This window comes from Aythya fuligula, chromosome 2, assembly GCF_009819795.1.
Source record: "Aythya fuligula isolate bAytFul2 chromosome 2, bAytFul2.pri, whole genome shotgun sequence".
In the NCBI taxonomy this organism is placed as follows: domain Eukaryota; kingdom Metazoa; phylum Chordata; class Aves; order Anseriformes; family Anatidae; genus Aythya; species Aythya fuligula.
In genome coordinates, this window is record NC_045560.1 from 45,603,650 (window position 1) to 45,622,683 (window position 19,034).

Below are 19,034 nucleotides of genomic sequence, written 5' to 3' on the forward strand. Positions count from 1 at the left end.
TGAAGTACTGGTGACCAACGATAAATAAAATAACTGAACTTCTTTAATTGTCTTGTAAGAATGCATGTTAGTTACATTAGTTAATTGATAATCCAAGAACTAGCTCAGTTTTTTTTGTCTTAGAGGAAGTACCCTTTTCTTTTGAAATACCATTGATCAAGACTTTGTGGAAGCTAGGTTAATATGCGGGGTTTAATTTAGTTCTGTTGTAGTTCCTGTTCTGCAGGAGCTGTTGCAATTACTGTGCCAGATTATACACATTACTGTCTTTATGTATAGTCAAATGTAGACTTGGGATGGCCTTCGGTGAGTGTTTTGGTTCATGTGAAGAGAATAACTTGCTTGATCTCTTGCAGGTTCTGAGTGTGAATGCATAGGTCACTTTAAGTTGATATTTTCCCTTCTGCGTGTTCATGGAGCTGGCCTGGTGCAGCAGTTGGCTCTGGAGGTAAAAACAAAACAATCAAACCCAAAACAAGCAACCAAAACGATGGGTGCCCTATGCAATTAGCATATAAACCAGATTGATTATGTTAGAGTAGTACCAAAAAAATGTTGAGGATAGGGATCCTGGGTGTCAGGCAGCTCCCTTGGGGAACAACTGATAGTTTTTCACTTTTCCTTGTCCCCTTCTTCCCCAAGGTAAGTCAAGTTCATGGCAGTGAGCACTGTAAGTGTAGTTACGTTGGCTAGTAAGTTGCTTCATTATACACTGAATTTTCCTAGTGATGTCTGAAAATCTAGAATGTAATCGCGTCTTGTTTCTGACCTTTTACAGGTAGTGAACATAGTGACAAGTAACCAAGAATGTGTTAACAACATTGCTGAAGCAATGGTTCTTGCAAACTTACTGGCACTCCTGCATTCCTTACCTTCGAGTATGTACTGTATAATTCTTGAAGTCTTGCAAGGCAAAGTGTTCTGATTCAAAAGCTTGTTAGAGTGCAGTTGACTGAACTCCTCACTATTAACTGTTAAAACAGTACTCCCAGTGGGGATGATTACAAAAGTCATTTTAAGTAACCTGTTTATCTTAAATGTGTGAGCTGAAGCATTTAAATTGCAGATATTCAAATTGCATTTGAATTGCATAGTATTTCATTGACTAATTGTTTTCAGGAACTGAGTAGTAATTAATAAGTTTCTGTAATAGAATGAATGTATGATTGATGTTCGTTGTTAGTTTATCTTTGAGTTAAACTATATGGTAGTTCTTAATACTACTTATCTATCTTGACAGGTCGGCAACTGGTCCTTGAAACTTTGTATGCTTTGACATCAAGCACAAAAATAATTAAAGAGGCCATGGCAAAAGGTGGAGTAGTAAATTGAAAGCTATTTTTTCTGTAACAGTAGACTCAAAATATGATGGTCAAATCAGTGAATTTTATACTACTTGTGACCAGAAAAAAAAACAACAACTGAATGCTTCCCTATCTCTTTGTACAGGTGCTTTAATCTACTTACTGGACATGTTCTGCAACTCAACTCATCCACAGGTCCGAGCCCAAACAGCAGAGCTCTTTGCCAAAATGACTGCAGATAAGCTCGTGGGTCCAAAGGTAAGAATCTGAACTGCTCTTGTTGGAACTCTTGTCTCGACAGCAACAGCCTTTCTCTAAAGACTGAACAATACCAACAGTTCTGTGATTTAAACATTCATGTGAAGAGGAAAGTAGTTTTTTTCAAAAAAAGCAGTTAATTTTTTTAAATTTCTGAGCAGATTCCTACAAGTGTTGTATCTGTTGTAACTATTGCAAGCAGTTTGGTTCCAGGTTCCAGTTTGTACTGACTTTGTCATTAGGGACCCCAATTTCAAATCCGTCTCTAGCTGTGACTATCTAAAATGATAATACTGTGTGTATTTTATTACTATCCAGATAACTAGACTTCCTGAGGTTCTCAACCTTTTTTTCAGTAAGGGTCTTTTTTGTTTGTTTAGGTGTTACACAATTCTAAATGTCAATTCTGTTCATCCTTTCTAGGTTAGGATTACACTAATGAAGTTTTTACCTGGTGTCTTCATGGATGCTATGAGAGACAACCCTGAAGCTGCTGTTCATATCTTTGAGGGAACTCATGAAAATCCTGAGTTAATTTGGAATGACAACTCCAGGGAGAAAGTATCAACGACAGTTCGAGAGATGATGCTTGAGTATGTGGAGACCTGCTGCCTAAGCATTTCCTCGGAGATGCTCCTTTAGTGAACCAGAGTTATTGGGGAAAAACTATCACAGGGCTCTGTCTGTAAAATGTAGAATCTTTGCAATCCAGACTTCAGTGAAAAGGAAATGTTCCCTGTGGTATACTGTAGGTGTAACTCAGTGGTTTATGCATCTAGATAAGTGTTTACTGCCACAACATATAGCAGCAGGAGAATGGAGTTTTAAGCTACGGGAAATACTTCACAAATGGAGGGAGACTGATGTGGTGTCACAGTAGGGAAAGACTGCTGCTGCTTCTGCTCCTTAAACTATCTTTTTTCTTTTTTTTAAAGGCACTTTAAACTTCAGAGGGACAACCCTGACACTAACTGGAAGGTAAGTTATTGTTTCTGTTTGGGATGCTCCCAGGGAGAATACAAGACAGCTGATAACACATGCCTGTTTAACTTTCTCTTGATGTGCTTTCTTCATACTACTCAGTGTACCAACAGGAATTCAGTGCTGTGATAACTGTTTTATTTTTATTTTTCATTACTTCTTATGCTTTGAAATCCGACACTTAGCAGTGGTTTTATTGCCAATACTTCAAGTTCTCTGATAGTTCGGGCCATTCTAAAAATTCAGTGACCAAGGAAAGTACTGGCTTGCTGGAAAAAATCTTGTCACTTATTACATAGCTATAGTGAACTATTTACCAACCAACGGGTTAGAAAACATTCAGAAATGTTAGTAAGACACTGCATCTCAGATATGATTGTCCTGATGCATTTTGTCATGTCAGGTCAATCAGTGATGTCTGTTTTTTCCATGATACCTTCATAACGGCAGAAGAAAGGAGAGGCCTGTTTTATCAGCCACGTTACTGATACTTCTCTTTTGTTAATGTTTACCCCAGTATAGCTATAGACACAGCAACTCATGTTCTTTGAAATAAAAGTCCACTGTAGCAGTATGACCTGCATGCTGATGTTCTTTCTACTCTTCTTACCTCATGTTTCTTCAAAATGAGATGCTTATTGTTCTTCCCATAGCTCCATTCTGAAGAATAGTTCAGTCCCACAGTTATGATGTTAGAATTACAGATCTTGCAAATATGCCTTGCCATGTAATAACTCCCTGTTTTCTTTACAACTTAACAGCTGCCTGAAGACTTTGCTGTGGTGTACGGTGAGGCAGATGGTGAACTTTCGGTGGGGGGAGTCTTCTTAAGGATTTTTATTGCCCAGCCGGCCTGGGTTTTACGGAAACCAAGGGAATTTCTCATTGCACTGCTGGAAAAGTTTACTGAACTACTGGAGAAAAATAACCCCCATGTAAGTTGTAGTTTTTACTCCGTTCTTTTAATTTGTTTAGAAGCCTCATGCTACTGGTCTTGTAGTATCTGATTAACTTCAGTTCTCACGCTTTCTTCACAACATGAATGGTTTGTCTACTTTAAACATACCTACATGCTTTTACATAAGCAACTTCTAAATACCAGTCAGTGCTTCTAAAGCCTCAGAAGCCATAGAACTAGCTCTGGTAAGTCTTGAAGGTTTATGTTACAGTAGTGACAAGACTTACGAAATTGTTCTTAATTATTCATTTACTGACCAACCTAAGAAAATAGCTCTTGCTTTATGCATCCTAAACTTTCACGTCTTGACAACTCTAATGTCCTTCTCTAACACTGATTTCCCACTCTGATGGGGTAAGTTACATGACCTAAATATGGTTCCCACCTAAGAATTAGCTTAATACAGTAGAGCTAGTGTTCTGTAGTTTGAATGAGGATGTTAAACATTTGGTTAATAATATCATTAAGTTACTGACTTAATGTTGTCAGGCTTTTCCTGGGCACATCAGCACCTGTGTTGCTGTGTGTGCACAGGCTACAGCCAGACATTGGCTTCTCTAGATACTGAAAATGGTGCTTAATTTCTATGGAATCTGGGTTCCTGAGATTCAGTGAACGTCTACTGCTTTTGGAGCTGATTGCATTCTCCTAAAGTTTAAGTTTCAAAGCAAAATCACATGATAAAAACATTAGGAACAAAATCTAATGCAGAACAAGAGAAGTGTTGCCGTTTTGGGGATTTGTTAGGCTTTACTGAGTTATATTTTCTGGTTTTGTTTTTTTCCTACAGGGGGAAACCTTAGAAACCATTACCACAGCAACTGTGTGCCTGTTCAGTGCTCAGCCTCAGCTAGCTGATCAAGTCCCTCCACTTGGGCATCTTCACAAGATCCTCCAAGCCATGAACCACAAGAACAACGCCATTCCGAAAAGTGCCATTCGTGTCATGCACATATTGTCTGACAATGAGGTACAGAATCATTTAAACAGTCCAGAACAGTGTAGTTGGAGTTCGTGGTGGTTAGTAATGCTTGTAGAAAGGAATTATGCTGACTGTAAATACCACGTACCAAATGAACAGGGACTTTAGTTGATGAATGGAGAATTGGTAGGTTAAAGGAACTGAGAAACATTGTTTCTTATGGGAATTTATGGTTGGCTGACCAGATCTGCCATAATCAAGCTTAGCATAAAATAAATCAAGTATTCTGGTTGTTTCTGTTTCTTCATAGCTTTGTGTTCGAGCAATGGCATCACTTGAGACCATTAGCCCTCTCATGAATGGAATGAAGAAGAGACCAGATGTCATTGGTGTAGCCTGTGAAGCACTTAATCGAATGTTTCAGAAGGAACAAAATGACTTAGTAGCTCAAGTAAGTAGTATGTGCTCGGTCTATAGAAACATGATGTTTGGCTATCTAATCTATTCATAGGAACAGAGGTACCATTCAACTTCAGTGTCTAGGAGGCTTTAAAAATACGCTTTTCACGTTGGAGAAGTTAGAAATCCCAAATGTAGATCTGGTCAGGGATGTTGCCCGAGCATTGAAGCCATAGGATAGTGTTGGCTTATGGCTGCTGAGAAAGCATAACATGAGAATGGCAGCTAAATCAACTGAAATTGTACATACATGTACACAGAGCTGAACTGCTGGACAGCAATCTTTGCTTTTGTTTGTGGTTATTTGGGTTACTCAGGAAAACTGCCTAGCTAAACATACTTCATACGAGCTGTTGTTACTTTTGGTTCGTGCTAATGATAGCAGTCCAAGAATGTAAGACATCTGGAACACATGGAACTTACTAGTCTGTGTTAAAACAACTCTTTTGTGTATGGTTCTAGGCTTTGAAAGCGGATCTGGTCCCTTATCTTCTAAAGCTGCTTGAAGGTATTGGTCTTGAGAACCTGGAAAGCCCATCTGCAACAAAAGCTCAGATTGTTAAAACTCTGAAATCCATGTCTCGCAGCCTACAGTATGGAGAACAGGTAAGTGCTGAAAAGTGCTGAATTGAGCTTTGTACATACAGAATATCAGACTCTGAACATCCCTTGTTTAATCTTATTACGGCTGTCAAGCCTAGAATGTTAATATTGTGCAACTACAAAATTATGGCATGTTGGAACTTCTCGATCTGTTTCCTGTGGAGGAGTCACTGCTTCAATGTATGGTGAAGAGTACTAGGCAAAAAGACCAATTCCAAGTGCCAGAAATGTTTTCGAAGTTTCCTTCAGCTAGGCTTTTACAGATAACTCTTCGGGACTTCTGTTAGAAATGTAAATTGCTTTTTTGTTTGTCCTGATGAGTATTGTTGTAGACAACTGCAGCAACACTATGGATGTATATGCTGTACTATTTCATAATCCCTTCAGGAAGATCTGGTTCTAGAAAAGAAGTTTATTCCTCTAGAATATTTCAAGTCTTACTGTTAATCTCTTCCAATACTATAGGTAAATGAAATTCTGTCCCGTTCTTCTGTGTGGAGTGCCTTCAAAGATCAGAAACATGACTTGTTCATTTCTGAGACACAAACAGCAGGATACCTCACAGGTCAGCAACCCTTTCCTATTTGTTCTGAATCATAGCAAACAGTTACTCGATTGTCAGACTTGACTCTGGGGATAGTGGTTATCCTTAGGATCTAGTGCTGTCATGTGGCCTGAACAGCAAATGCTGTAAAAATGTTAAACTTCTAAAAGTATTTGTCAATTTTTTGTTTGTTTTTTGTTTTTTCCTGGTAGATAACATATTTTTGTGAATAGTCTTTGCTGTATCTACTTTTAAACTATCAGAGCAGTGGAGTCTGGACACTGGCAAGTCTTGCAAGTACGCTGTAGTGGTAGAGATTTATTGAGATCTAATGAACAAGAGTAACTTTTCGCTTTGTTAGGTTCAGTCTACCTGAGTCCTACAGCAAATTGCTTTCTGAAGTTGGGGATGGGGGAGGTAAAACTCTTCAAAAATCAAACTTAGGCTTTGTCTGAAAGGCAGTGATACTTTAAGTAGCTGAACTACATTAATTGGGCCACGTGAATTACGCTGCTTTAGCACAAGGCACGTAGTGATGGTACCAGAGCAGTTTGAGTGCTAGCAGCCCTGGGTGTGAAGCCGTTTCCCAGTAAGGCTCAGTGCACTGGCAGAGCCATTCTCTGGTGGGAACGGCCTCGTGCCTGTACGTGCAGCTTACACTGGAACACACCTGGGGTGTGTTCTGGGTGAGCCCCCTGCGGGTGCCAGGACTGAAGTTGTGCCCCAGGGGTGCCACCACAGTCTCGCTTGCAGGGTGGAAGAGTGCTCTTGCTGTTTGTGCTGTACTTGATCACAGATTACTTGCTGAATCTGAAACTGTTCTGTATAACTGCATTATAGTAATTTTTTTCTAATGCAAAACCTGATTCAAATGTTGAATCCTTACTAGTCAGCAGCTAAGCGAGTGCAAGAAATTACTTAATCTCTTAGTTTAGCTTCCCGACTATGGCTTTCGTTTTTTGTGACAAGTCAGTGTGAGCACTTCCATATGCTGCGTGGAACTTTCTCATTTAGTTTAATGTGGGAATCTTGATTGAGCTTTTGCGTGCAACTGAAATAGAGGTGTGTAAGTCAGATGGCTATGTAGACAGAAAAGTTCCTTGCATGATCCTGGCATGTATTTTGAGAAAATGAAGAAAAAGCTTTTAAAGTCTAAAACTTCACATTCTAGAAACAGCTGCTTATTGTTTGGTGCACAGATACTTGTGGCAACACCTCCTGTGTCGTTCCACATAGGAAAAATGCAGTTCTTCAGCTCTGAACAGGAGTTTACTGATTATTGCTCTATAGCAATTTAGTGCCACTTTGGCAAAAACTCTTGATGCAGTTGGTGCTGACTTCTTTGGTATTTTGTAGGTATTATGGTTTAGAAATGCGCTGTAAACCCTGTCCGATTACTGGCAAAGAGCTGAAACTACATGCCAGAAACTGACAAGCTTGGGACTGGGGGCAACGTAGCTATCTAACTGCCTTAGGGACTGTGCTGCATTGAAATTGCTTCATGTTTAAGTGCTTGCAAATACAGAACGAAGATGCTGTTACAAAGTAACAAAAGTATAGGTGGAAAATGAACTGCAATTTTTTTAACCTGCCTTATATTCTGCCTTACCTTTTGCTTCAAATTGCTTTGCTATTTGCACTTCCCTTGAAACTTCCCTTGCTTATTTCTCTTCCCTCAGGTGTCTCTTCTCCTTCCCTTCTAACTGGCAGCAGTCCCCTTCACCTGAGAAGTGGGCTTTAGATCTGCTCTGCCAGGCAGCTTGCTAACTTCTGTGTAGCTCTCTAAAGCAGGTAGATACCATCTTGCAAAATGCACGCAGCCTTTGCTACCTTCCCAATAACGGATGCATGTCACCGAATTGTAACAAATGTGTGTTCCCAGACTGCAAAACGCTGACAAACTTGCCTTCCTTCTGCACGCAGCAGAAAACTAAAATCTGAAGCAGGTGATACTGGCTGGCTCTACAGATGAACTAACTCCTGAAGCATTTCGGGAATAATTCATGATGAAAGAGTTAAAGGGACGAGAGCACTAGTGGAATTTTTGTACTAGGCCGTGTACAAGTGGGTCTGGCCCTTCAGATGCCACTGATGTGCTGTCAGAGAATCCCTTCCAAAGCCAGGGATTGCTGTGCCAAAGGCACTGCTTGCTTTGTTTCCTTGCTTGCAGTCATAGCACAGGACTGTTTGCACTGAGGTGAGGGAAACCACACTCTGATGTTCTGGCTGCAGTGGGAGAAGGGAGGGTGGGGAGTAAAGGGGATGATAAATACAGGAGAAATTGGTGAAGATGACTTAATGGGAGAGTAAAGAAGCCAGCAGAACTTACTGTGTCAAAGATCAGCAGTGTAGGCTGAAGGTAAGATACTAAGTCAGTAACTTTATTGATGCAGGAACACGTCGAGGGTTGGCAGCTCTCTATGATCACTGATTTATAAGGATTGTTGCTGAAACACCTCATGCTGCAGCACTGAGTCCTTATTCCATTTGGTTCTAGTTTCTTTATGACTAAATGTTACCTCTAGGCTTTGAGGAGAGGATCCATGTCTGCAGTGCAAAGCTGAGTTTTTACGGAAGGGCACAAAGCCCGTAGACAAGCTTGAGGCAGCACGGTGAGCTTCCATTTTAAATACGTGGCAGGGAAATCCTTAGTGGTGAAAGCATAAATGTAGAGCCTGGTGGTGGCATTTCACCTGCAGCAGGTCCTCTCCTCGGTGCAGAAAGTGCCTCCTCTGTACTGCCACTTCGGTGGTGGAAAATGAGCTGGATAATGGGTGGATTTTTTTACGACTTGTTTGGCACGTCAGAGGAAAAGTACTGTGAAGTCTGAGAATGGTCCACACAAGCTAACCCACTTAGTGACTAAAGGGACTAAGCTGCCTTAATTGCTGCTGGTCCTAGATTCCCATGAATTGTACATTCTAAATGAAAACTTAAATGCTTGGTTAGGTTGTTGGGTTGACTTGGATGATGTGTTTGAGCTACCAGAGGAAATTAGAGTAGTTCAGTTGGAGGAGACCTACAAAAATCAATGAGCCTAAAATGAAGCTGTTAAGTCACTTTTTAGAAGCTAAACTAATCGCCAGTATTCTGTTTTTCTTCCCAAAAGGCCCCGGAGTTGCTGGCTACCTTACTGCAGGGACGACGTCATCTGTAATGCCCAACATACCACCCCCGGTAGACAACGAAGTGGGAGATGTCAGCTAAGGACTAGAAATTCGTGTGAAAGAGGCACAAAGGCAGACTGGCCAGTGATGAGGAACAGCGTTTTCCTCCAACACATTGAAGTGAACTTACTGCCTTTCCAAGTGTTTAATGACAGTGTTATTCCTTTTTCTATGACTGTTTTTTAGGAAAAAGTTGGTGATTCTAACTATCACACTGTAACATAAGAAAGCACTCTGTGGATCAGCTGAAATGGGTACGCAAGAATTTTTTTTCTTGCTGTACGTAAGCACATTTTGTTCCTTTATATTTGTTTACAAGACTGTGAATCAAACTTTCCTAGTTTTTATATTTTATGACTTAGCATGACTGGAGTTGAGCTACAGTCTAGAGGAATTGGGCTAAAATCACTTTGACCTCACCAACCAACCCCCACTAAAAGGGCATCCCTTCTGTTCCCAGTCTGACATGATCACTCCTCATTGAACTTGACTTCCAAAGGGTTTCTCCCCGCACCAGTTCACTGATGTCCTTAATCATTAACGTTATCTTCCTGAGATCAAACAGCGTTAGACACTTGTATGTATAACTGGCTTTACCAAATTGAAAAAGCTTCAGCAAAAAACTTAAGGTTGACATGTTATGTAAGAAATTAGTGTAATTGTGAAATGTTCTATACATTATCCAGTATATAAAAACTTTCTATATTGAGTGTACATTATACAGATCATTCATATGTACATAAAATTTTAAAATAAAGGGAATTAAGAGCCTTGTTAATGAGATAAAGTTGGTGTTCTTATGTAGCAGTTCTTTGAGCGTATGGGAAATGAGGGTGGCCAAAGACCTTAATTTGTATGTGGCTAAACGAGGTTCCTAGGACTTGTTGCTTGGAGAAATATGTTGTGCAGGCTCTGACACTCCAGAGCAGAGCTACTAAATGATGAATAGTGGTACAGAGTAGGTTGTCCTGTATTTGAAATTCACTTCAGCAACTGACTTGTTGACATCCTTAGTTTCCTGGGAAACGGTCATGGCAAGAAGAAACAAATACCAGTGGGAATACAGAAAAACGTTATCACTTGCTTGAAAGCTGTTATTTTGTAGGTGTAATGAACTGATACAAAGAAACTTATTTGCAGAAAGCTTCCTGTTGCAGGTACTTGGTAACTGTACCACCCTGACTTCGGCAGCTCTTACTGGAATGCCTTTCAGGTGAATGCTCACCTAGCTCTCCTCAGTCTTCAGGATGAAACTGGAGCAAGTTCTGACCTTACACCCTACAGCTATTTCTTTCTGAGCTCTGACATCAGGCTAAGGTTGGTTATGCAGAAACATAATCACTTTTATCATTAAGTTAATTGTCGATCGCCCCGTAAAAGCTGAAATATTCTACCTGTACTGTCCTACTTCTATAGAAAATAGAACTAATGACAGTGCTGTTTTCTGTAATCTGCTTGCTTCTGTTGTATTAGTGAGTTCTGTGCTAAGTAACTCGTGTCAGGGGATTGTTACAGACACAGCACTGAGGAACTGTGACCTTTGGGAACTTCAGAGATGGGCATGAATGGCAGAGCCTGTTTTGGTGGCTGAGGGAGCCGTGAACTGCCCTGTGCAAACCAGTCTCAGTTCCAGCCAAAATTTCAGCTCTTCAGAGGAGAAGATGCCTCTGAATCTCAGACATCTTCAAGAAAGGGCAGGAGCAGCTGCAGCCAGGAGGAGGCTTGTGAGGCTGCACAAAAGGAAAGTCGCAAGGAAATATGATAAATAATGGTGCTGATAAGGAGAAATGGGAGATGACTTTGAGGGAACAACGTAAGGAACAGGAGATGACAACGACCTGCTATACCTTAAAGTCCAAGATCCTGTGCTGCCCTTAGCCCCACTTGAAGGGAGGAAGAGGGAGTTCAGAGTGTAACGTTTGGTGAAAATGAGGAGAGTTTAGAGCAGGGTAAAGGGGAGGAAAGGGGATTGGACTGAAGCCGAGCTTTGGAAAGGGGAAGAACACCATTTATTTGTTTAATGGTTTGTCATTTAATCAGTAATTAAGTTTGTCAACTTGCCATAAATCGTATGAAATCGCCAAATGAAAACTGCTTTGACTACAATAAAAAGTTAGAGGGTTTTGGCTCAAAGCAAATAAAGCACTTTAAGCCTGTTAGAAAATAGATTTTAATCAGTGTTATAAAGAACCCAGACAAATCCTGTTTACATGTACCCTTACTTCAGACAGGGCATTCTACAAACTCTTAGAGCAAGCCCTGATTAATAAATGTAATACTTACAAGTTAAGGTTGAGAATGCATACTGATTCAAACCAGAATCAAGGTTTTATATTGATACAATTTCAGCTTAGACATTATTGCACTGAGTAATGTGATCTTTCCTAAGGCCTCCATCCACATGAGAGGGCTTTATGCTGACATCAAATTTTTGCAGTTAGCTTCTTCGATTGATCGAGCAGCTCCCACCTCGCAATTGTTGAGAGATGAACTTCATCAGGCCCGTCTGCCAGGCGCAAGGTGCGAATGTAAGCAAACCTGTGTGGGAAGATCTGAATTAAATACAGCCCTTTTGCAGTAGCAAACCAGTCTGACAGCAGGAGTTCTCAACTATTTCTGCTAGTCATCCTTTTAATGAGATTCCTCAAAAGACAGGAGGTGATGTTCATAACACAGGAGGTACTGCAGCAAAATCCTTCTGGCAGGGTTGAGATGCATGGGCTGGAAATCCCAAAGGCATACTTTACTTCATCAACATAAGGGATCAGACTGAGCTTTAGAAACAGATCCTCTCCTGCTGCTTGTAAGAACCGCTTTAGGTCCACTGGCAGCTTCTGTGTTTTGGTGGTGGTTGTTTTTTGGTTGTGTGGTTGTTTGTTTTCCTAAGGATAAAACAATGCATGGGGATTTAATTTGAAGAGCAAGTTGTGCAAGAGGGCCTGTTTACTATGATTTCTGGCTCCCTGAGGTTTAAAAAAAAAAAAAAAAAAGCATGTACTGGCATGATAAAATTACCTTATCTCTAGTAATTAAGCCTTTTGCTTAACATAAGTATCCCTTACTCACAGTGAAGCCAAAGGAAAATCCTGGGAAACTCCACCTCCCCCGCACACTTGGATCGCACAGTCAATCACTTTAAGCACAGCTCGAGGTACAACCACTTTGGTCATGGCTACCTGTGGTTAAAGGAGAACACATTAACAACATTTTCATAAGAGGGAACATTTTACCAAACCATTCTACTGAGGCCTGGTTTCTCATAGTGCATCCCTTCTTCTCTAGAGGATGGATGAGCACTCTGCTCTTCCCATTCTCTTAGTGAGTTAAATCCTCTCCAGGAGAAAAACACAAAACTTTGCCATTGGGTTGAGGTGACTAGGCTCTACTTCCTCAATCTGATGAAGTATTGAAAAATTAAACTTTTTAAACTGAGATCTCTCTTCAATCTCAATATGAGAGTTCCTATTGCAACATGAAGTTGTACTCTGTGATTAGGCCAACTTTTAGCAATATTTTTAGCTTAAATTTCAACCAGTTATCTTGTGAAAAAGCGCAGGTTCCTGCTGCCAACAAGCTTACCTCTTTCCTAGCTCTTCTGTTGCCCAACATGTCAATCTTGCTGGCTGTTTTTAGCGTTAGCAGTCTCGCCTGTTCTATGCTAAGGCGGCACTCAGCAATCCAGTGGGCAACAACTTCCTGGGGAGACAGAGAAAAGAAATAACAATGCCTTCTACCTTGCCAGGGTAAACCTGCCCTAAGGAAGGTGTCTGTGTTCCTCAGCATACCTTCAGTCATTTGGAGAGGAACTTGTGTAAATTAAAGCTAGTTAGATGCATCTAATTTACTATGAGGGGGAAAAAAGAAAAAAATATTTAACACAAAAAAGCTACAGCCCTGCTTTTCCTGGAAGGGACAAGCAAGGAGGGAGGGAAAATATAGCCTGGTTCACTCTCATTTCTGTGAGCATCCCCATGGGCTAATAGGCTTTGAAGGGCTTCAAGAAATTAGCTTGTTTTTTTACTCCCTGCTTTCCTTTACCTGATACTGCACCTCACAACCCTCTTTCCACGTGCTGTGCCACACTATAGAAAACCTTGGGGTGTTTGATAGGGTGAGGTGGTGAAAGAGGAGAGAGAAACCAGTTGTTTTTCGTAAACTACTGGTACTGGTGTGTTAACACACCCTGGCAAACAGCTGCAGGGTGGTGCCGGCTGCATCTGTCTTCACAGTGATAAATTAGCAGCTCCCTTAATCCAAATGAAGTTTGAAATACGGGATAGTTGCTTGCAAAATCTGATCCTGGCAGCCCTTTCCTTCTCAGCTGTTTTCTCTGTGCACATCAGAAAAACGTTCATGTGATGCTGGTCACTGAACAGCCCGCTGGAGTCTCCGCCAGTCTCAGGCATGCTCCGGGCTGTAGTGGAAGATGCAGCTGCCTCCTGCCCTGTCTTGCCTGTGTCTTCATCAGTCTTCTTCTGATGAGCTGCTGACAAATGCAGAGTGCACCTCATCCAACTGTTATTAATACTATGTTGTAGCAGTGAAGGGAAGTTTGGCAATGACACGACTGTAAAGTGGATCTGTAAGCTCGTTCCCTCTGGCTCTATACAAACTTCTCCATAACCTGTGCCAGACACTAACTCAGCTTCCTCTTTCCATTGCCTTTACATGTTTTTTTTTTTTCCAATAAAGTCATCTTATCTGCTGGGTAAGGCTGAGGAACACTTAAAATGTGATAGGGCACCTCCTAAATTCCCATAAATTCCTATGGATTCCTATTAAAAGGAGACTGTCAGCTTATTCTGCCTATTGATCCAAGAGAGAAGCTCGCTCTCACAAAACTGTATTTCAAGTCCAGAGCTAGAAAAGACCAAAATCCCAGTTTGGCCTTGTACTGGGCTATACTTTAATGCGTACCATTAATCAAATACCTGTCCAAACATCATTAGAAGAAGATGAAAACCATAGTAGGAAAATCTGCATTGAAAACCAGCAAAGGATTGTAAGGAAAAAAATCCTAAAGTTACAGTGAAAAATGGGAGCCTCCCAATATGATTTTTTTTCCTTAGACCTCTGAAGCATCATTAACAGTAACTTCATGGCAGGGCACAGCTATTGCACTGTCCATTGCATGGGCAAAACAACAGGTGGTATCTGGACTGCGTGAACTAGGACAAAGAGAGAACGTGCTTACGTGGTGGTACAGCTTCTTCCCAAAAGTCTCTCTCTCTGCCGCACGCTGGCACATGATCTCTAAAGCGGTTTCAGCCGCACCGATGGACCTCATGCAGTGATGAATTCGGCCTGGCCCGAGCCGACCTTGTGCGATCTCAAACCCTCTTCCCTCACCTGGTGGGAAAGAAAAAACAGGTACATGCACATTCCTTGGTTCCTGCTTGAAACAATTCGTGGCTCAGAGCAGAAGGGGCCACATAGCATCACTGCTAAAAGCAAACCAGAAAGCTTATTTTGTGGGATTGTTGTGCTCATTTAACTAGGTCTGTATTAACCTACTGTTAATACAACCTACAGCACAAAGAACACTCCAAGGTGGTTTCTGAGAGGCTTTGGTTTACCTGATTTCATTTAAATGTTGTTAATCTCACACTGAAATATACACCTGTGGGGCCTGGTATAACAATCCCGGGGAAAACTTTGAGCTTTCCAAGTCCAAGGGCTACTACAGAGAGAAAGTTCTTTCAGAGTAATAAAAATAATTATAACAAAAAAACCAACTGTTTAAATGCTGATGTTTTCCAGCTAAGAGAACTAGAGCAAAGGTGTCCCTGCAGCAGGTCACAGAGCTGGCTAGCTCATTCTTTCATTTTTCTTTCAGTTCTGCTAAATCTGCAGGTACCAGGTTTGGTTGGCCACAGCCTACAGCAGAACACTCTTTTCATAGACTTCACTGCCTTTTTTAAAAAAGTGGCTTGGGGGAAAGAATGCCACTGACGGTTTCTGCTTTGCTCTGCTTCAGGGAACTGATTTTTGCACAACAGCTAACTTACTTTCTTCATTCATCTTTTTGCTCTAAACAAGCTCTATTCATACAGCAGCCAGGCTGCTACAGAACACGTGGCTCCCTCTTACACGTGTTTGAGAACCTGGCTCAGCCAGCCAGTCCTGCTGGACACACCTTATCTAAGGAATCCCCCACTAGCATTTTACGCTAACTTAGGATGAGTCATAAAACAAACCGTTTTGTAAAATTTGGTTTGTTGCTGTACGCGTTAAGAAGGAATTAATACTGAAACTCACCCAGTATTATATTGGAGGCAGGTACTCGCACGTCATTAAAATGTATCTCAAAGTGCCCTCCGTGGATCTCATCTGCAGGTACAGAGAAAACACAATAAATAAAATGAAGGAGGATGCAATATGCATTTAAAAAAAAATAATACAGGCCTTCAATTTGACTGTTTGTCTGCATTTTACTGGTCTATGTCGTATACAATATTCATGAATATTACTGCAGCTGCTGAGATCGCCAACAACTTACCAGCCATACAGCTGACAAATACCATCACCTACCCAGGTAGCCAAACACGGAGAGGGGTCTTATCAGCTTCACTCCTGGCGTGTCCATGGGAACAAGGATCATGCTGTGCTGCTTGTACCTGATCAAGAAAGAAGATACAAGTTGCAATTAACTTTGAGCTGCCCCCTCTGTCCCCTCCCCTTTCTTTTTTTTTTTTTTTTTTTTAATTTTCTATCCTCCCTTTAGCACTTCCATAAAGAAAATTATGAGATTTACCTATACTGCTTGCAGCCATCCTGCCTGCACGTAGTATGGCACACGTGCTGCAAACCTCCTTGAACTTTACCATCTAATGCACCATGAATGAAAAGGTATCGTGTCTGTCACCTGTGCAAGTTTCTACCATCTGTTCCTGTATCGCACAGCCCATTTCCTCCTCTCGGCTATTCCTTTTTGTTCTCAAAACACATTTATCATCGTCATAATTTTGGCTTGCCCGTAGTTCAGGAAAATGACCCTCATGTTTAAATTCCTCCAGGAAACGTAAGGGCAGTTAGTAGTCACACAAGACTGGAGGCGACTTCCCAGGTACCGGAACTCAAGTCTCCTGTTCTAGAAAGTGCAGAACAACAATTCCTTCCGTGAACTCTTGTTCAGCTTCCAAGAGCTCAACAGATGCCACAGCTTGCACAGCCTCTGGACAAAGCATCCTGTATGCTGGAAGATAGTTACTGTTTACTTTTCAATGGAAGCTTATCAAATCCAAAAACCTCTGATCATCAGTGGAATTTGGGCTAAAATCCAACTTGGCAATAAAAATTGTTTTAATCTTGTGTGTCACAAGCTGCGTGATTTCAGTGGAACCAGTCACAAAGCATTTTACTCACAGCTTGCATAAGATTTTTGCAAGAGGAAATTTCAGTTCGGTAATAGCAGTTGAACGTGACATGCCTCATCCTTATTTTAAGCAAAAAGAAAAATTGTATTCCTATGTAGGAATGGAATGAGTAGGTCTGATTAAAGATGTGCAATGCTCTCTATGCACGTAACTTCACATAAACACCCTGTGTCTCAAACTTAATTTCTGTACCTACAGATAATTTTTTGAAGAACTTAGCAGACAGCTTCAGGTCTCTGATAGGCCACTTGTACTTGTCTGTTCAGGCAAGCTTTGCGAAGTTGTGTTTTGTTATTGTTTAAGCAAGCAATTTCTCTCGTTAACCATTTTCATAAGCCACACTTACAAACTGTAAGCCCAAGGTGGTATAAATTTCAAATTAAGTAGGAAAAAAAAGGCAGCATGCTATTGACATAAGGATATGACACCCCATAAAGAGGTGCATTCAAGTCATAAATTCTTCTCTACCCTAGACAACAACTGACTCTCCTCTCTTCCTGTGGGCTGATGCTTGCAGAGAGTCAGGACGTGTGCCACGGGGCCCTAATCCCACAGTGATGGTGACAGCAGAACGGGCACTACCCTAAGAGCAGTCATGGCACAAAAGAGGCCATTTAGGGAGCCGGTGGCCATGTGTCAGCAGGCAATATGAGGCCCATGTTGGCTGCCCACCCAGCTCACCCATACACACGGGCTGACGTCGTGCATCCAGTGCACATCGACACAGCTGCATGCACACTGGCAGCAGAGGAAGCTGCCCCACTCTCCTGTTCTGGAAACAACTAATTCAAACTAAAAATACTGCGGCCAAGATAAAGTTGGTGAACTCCAGAGAATTTCCTGATCCAATTCATCACACAGCTGCACAAACACTCGAGCTACTGCAATGGAGGGGGAAGCACGTGGATGCAAGTTGGTGAGAGTGAAAAAATTGAGAGCTTTCAATCATCAGCAGCTGAGAGCAGAGCAGGAACAGGTCATCAACACTGTTTGCTAAAAAGATGCATGAACAGGTTTGGAAGTCCCCTGTAATTCACACACACAGCCAACCAATCAAGGCAATTAATGCTATCCCACTTAAAGTTTTTGCAAGCAGTGAAACAAATTTTAGGTAACTCTCTGAATCTAATGTAACTCCTTACCTGGATGCTGAGGAGTTTTTGGTTTTGCCCATTACAATTGCAACTTTGCAATTCGGGTTCCCAGCACCTTAAAAAAAGTCACAAAAATAATTTTCACTATGAAAATCTCAATACAGAATCAAATGAAGCTTCATGTGGATAAATCTGCCTTCTTTTTGTGTTACAGGAACAAGTCTGCAATCGACTTCTGTGTTTATACTCAGCAAACATGAACAAAATCCGTATTATTACTTAGTATGCAAATTGAATTGATTTATGGGGAGAAAACCAAAAGCCAAACATCCAAACCCTCCAGGACCCAGCTCTGCCACCTGTTCCTATGAAAAAAGAACAAGAAGGAACTTGACAAGGAATCTAATTGCTTTTGTCTCCACTGCAGCTTAGCAAGTAAGCGTAACACAAAGCACACCTGAAGGTGAAATGCTGCCAATTCGAAAGTAAAACTTCTTCAAGCTGTAAAGACTGGAGGATCTACATGGGAATGAAATGCTGACCACATTATAGCCAGCGAGTTAGGCGAATAAGACCTCTTAAGGGTTATCACTGATGACTTTGCTACTATTGCAACAACTTCAGGAACTTCCCTTAAGCAACTGATTTTAGTTTGTGCTTCAAATAAATAAGCTCAGTGCAAATTGTTGACTGAAAATAATCTGCTAGCATCCCAAGCCATTGACAACCTTATTTGATACACATATTTGTAGCATAAAGCTGACATTTTAATGTACAGGTCCTAAAAGATTTTACCATCGATTAAAATGGCAAAATTTTTCTAAGACACCTAATCCCTGCTATTTTTTTCTTTAAAAGTTCCTTAGTACCCAAGCATGCCCTCATTCCTTTCAATGTCTCACGCACACAACAAAGGGAAAAGAGGGCAGGACTGCACTGGACACGTAGAAACGAGGATCTTTTACCTTTGTAACTGTTCAGGCAGCTGTTACCACAAGGTCTGTGAGCCTCTGGCCTACACAATACAACCACCTGGCTTCGAGAAGAGCTCCTTCCTTGTAAGGCCAGCTGCTGGGATGGCCAGGAAGTGAGAAGAGAGATTTATTTCCTTCTGATCTGTTTTGAGGGCTGTTCACCTTCCTCTCCTGCAGCATGCTGTTTGTCCTTTGTTTTTGATCAGGGCTATCTGTGGCCCACAGGCAGCGCTAGGCTTCTGAGCTAAACAGCTAAGCAAAAAGCTGAGGTGGGAAGGGATAAATCAGCTTGGTAGAGAAAAGGAAGAACTCAGTCACCTCATTTGGGCAACTACAACGGGCAGGTGATCAGCCCCCAGAGAACACAACACACGCTTTGCAGCGTATTCCCCTG

At 41.4% G+C, this 19,034-nt stretch overlaps 2 protein-coding genes across 5 annotated transcripts in view; one reads left to right on the forward strand and one right to left on the reverse strand.

Annotated features, from left to right (window-relative positions):
• The window catches only part of DNAJC13 (DnaJ heat shock protein family (Hsp40) member C13), a 53,770-nt gene extending 43,747 nt beyond the window's left edge, over nt 1-10,023 (forward strand). For 3 of the 4 annotated variants that reach the window (XM_032180717.1, XM_032180719.1, XM_032180718.1), the window contains exons 46-57: nt 357-448; nt 779-878; nt 1,241-1,315; nt 1,450-1,562; nt 1,986-2,155; nt 2,498-2,540; nt 3,305-3,478; nt 4,292-4,471; nt 4,734-4,874; nt 5,345-5,488; nt 5,951-6,050; nt 9,139-10,023. In XM_032180717.1, the coding sequence (XP_032036608.1) occupies nt 357-448; nt 779-878; nt 1,241-1,315; nt 1,450-1,562; nt 1,986-2,155; nt 2,498-2,540; nt 3,305-3,478; nt 4,292-4,471; nt 4,734-4,874; nt 5,345-5,488; nt 5,951-6,050; nt 9,139-9,236 (1,430 nt within the window). In that variant the 3' untranslated portion in view covers nt 9,237-10,023. Of the gene's footprint in view, nt 1-356; nt 449-778; nt 879-1,240; nt 1,316-1,449; nt 1,563-1,985; nt 2,156-2,497; nt 2,541-3,304; nt 3,479-4,291; nt 4,472-4,733; nt 4,875-5,344; nt 5,489-5,950; nt 6,051-7,708; nt 8,113-9,138 lie in introns of those variants that run through there. The other variant, XM_032180720.1, reaches the window with a different exon arrangement.
• A 1,325-nt stretch (nt 10,024-11,348) lies between these two features.
• Nucleotides 11,349-19,034, reverse strand: part of ACAD11 (acyl-CoA dehydrogenase family member 11) — a 28,451-nt gene continuing 20,765 nt past the window's right edge. The window contains exons 14-20 of the mRNA XM_032183089.1: nt 17,715-17,781; nt 15,728-15,813; nt 15,455-15,526; nt 14,391-14,545; nt 12,776-12,892; nt 12,263-12,372; nt 11,349-11,734 (exon numbers count right to left, since the gene is read on the reverse strand). Coding sequence (XP_032038980.1) covers nt 11,620-11,734; nt 12,263-12,372; nt 12,776-12,892; nt 14,391-14,545; nt 15,455-15,526; nt 15,728-15,813; nt 17,715-17,781 — 722 coding nt within the window. The 3' untranslated portion in view covers nt 11,349-11,619. The remainder of the gene's footprint in view (nt 11,735-12,262; nt 12,373-12,775; nt 12,893-14,390; nt 14,546-15,454; nt 15,527-15,727; nt 15,814-17,714; nt 17,782-19,034) is intronic.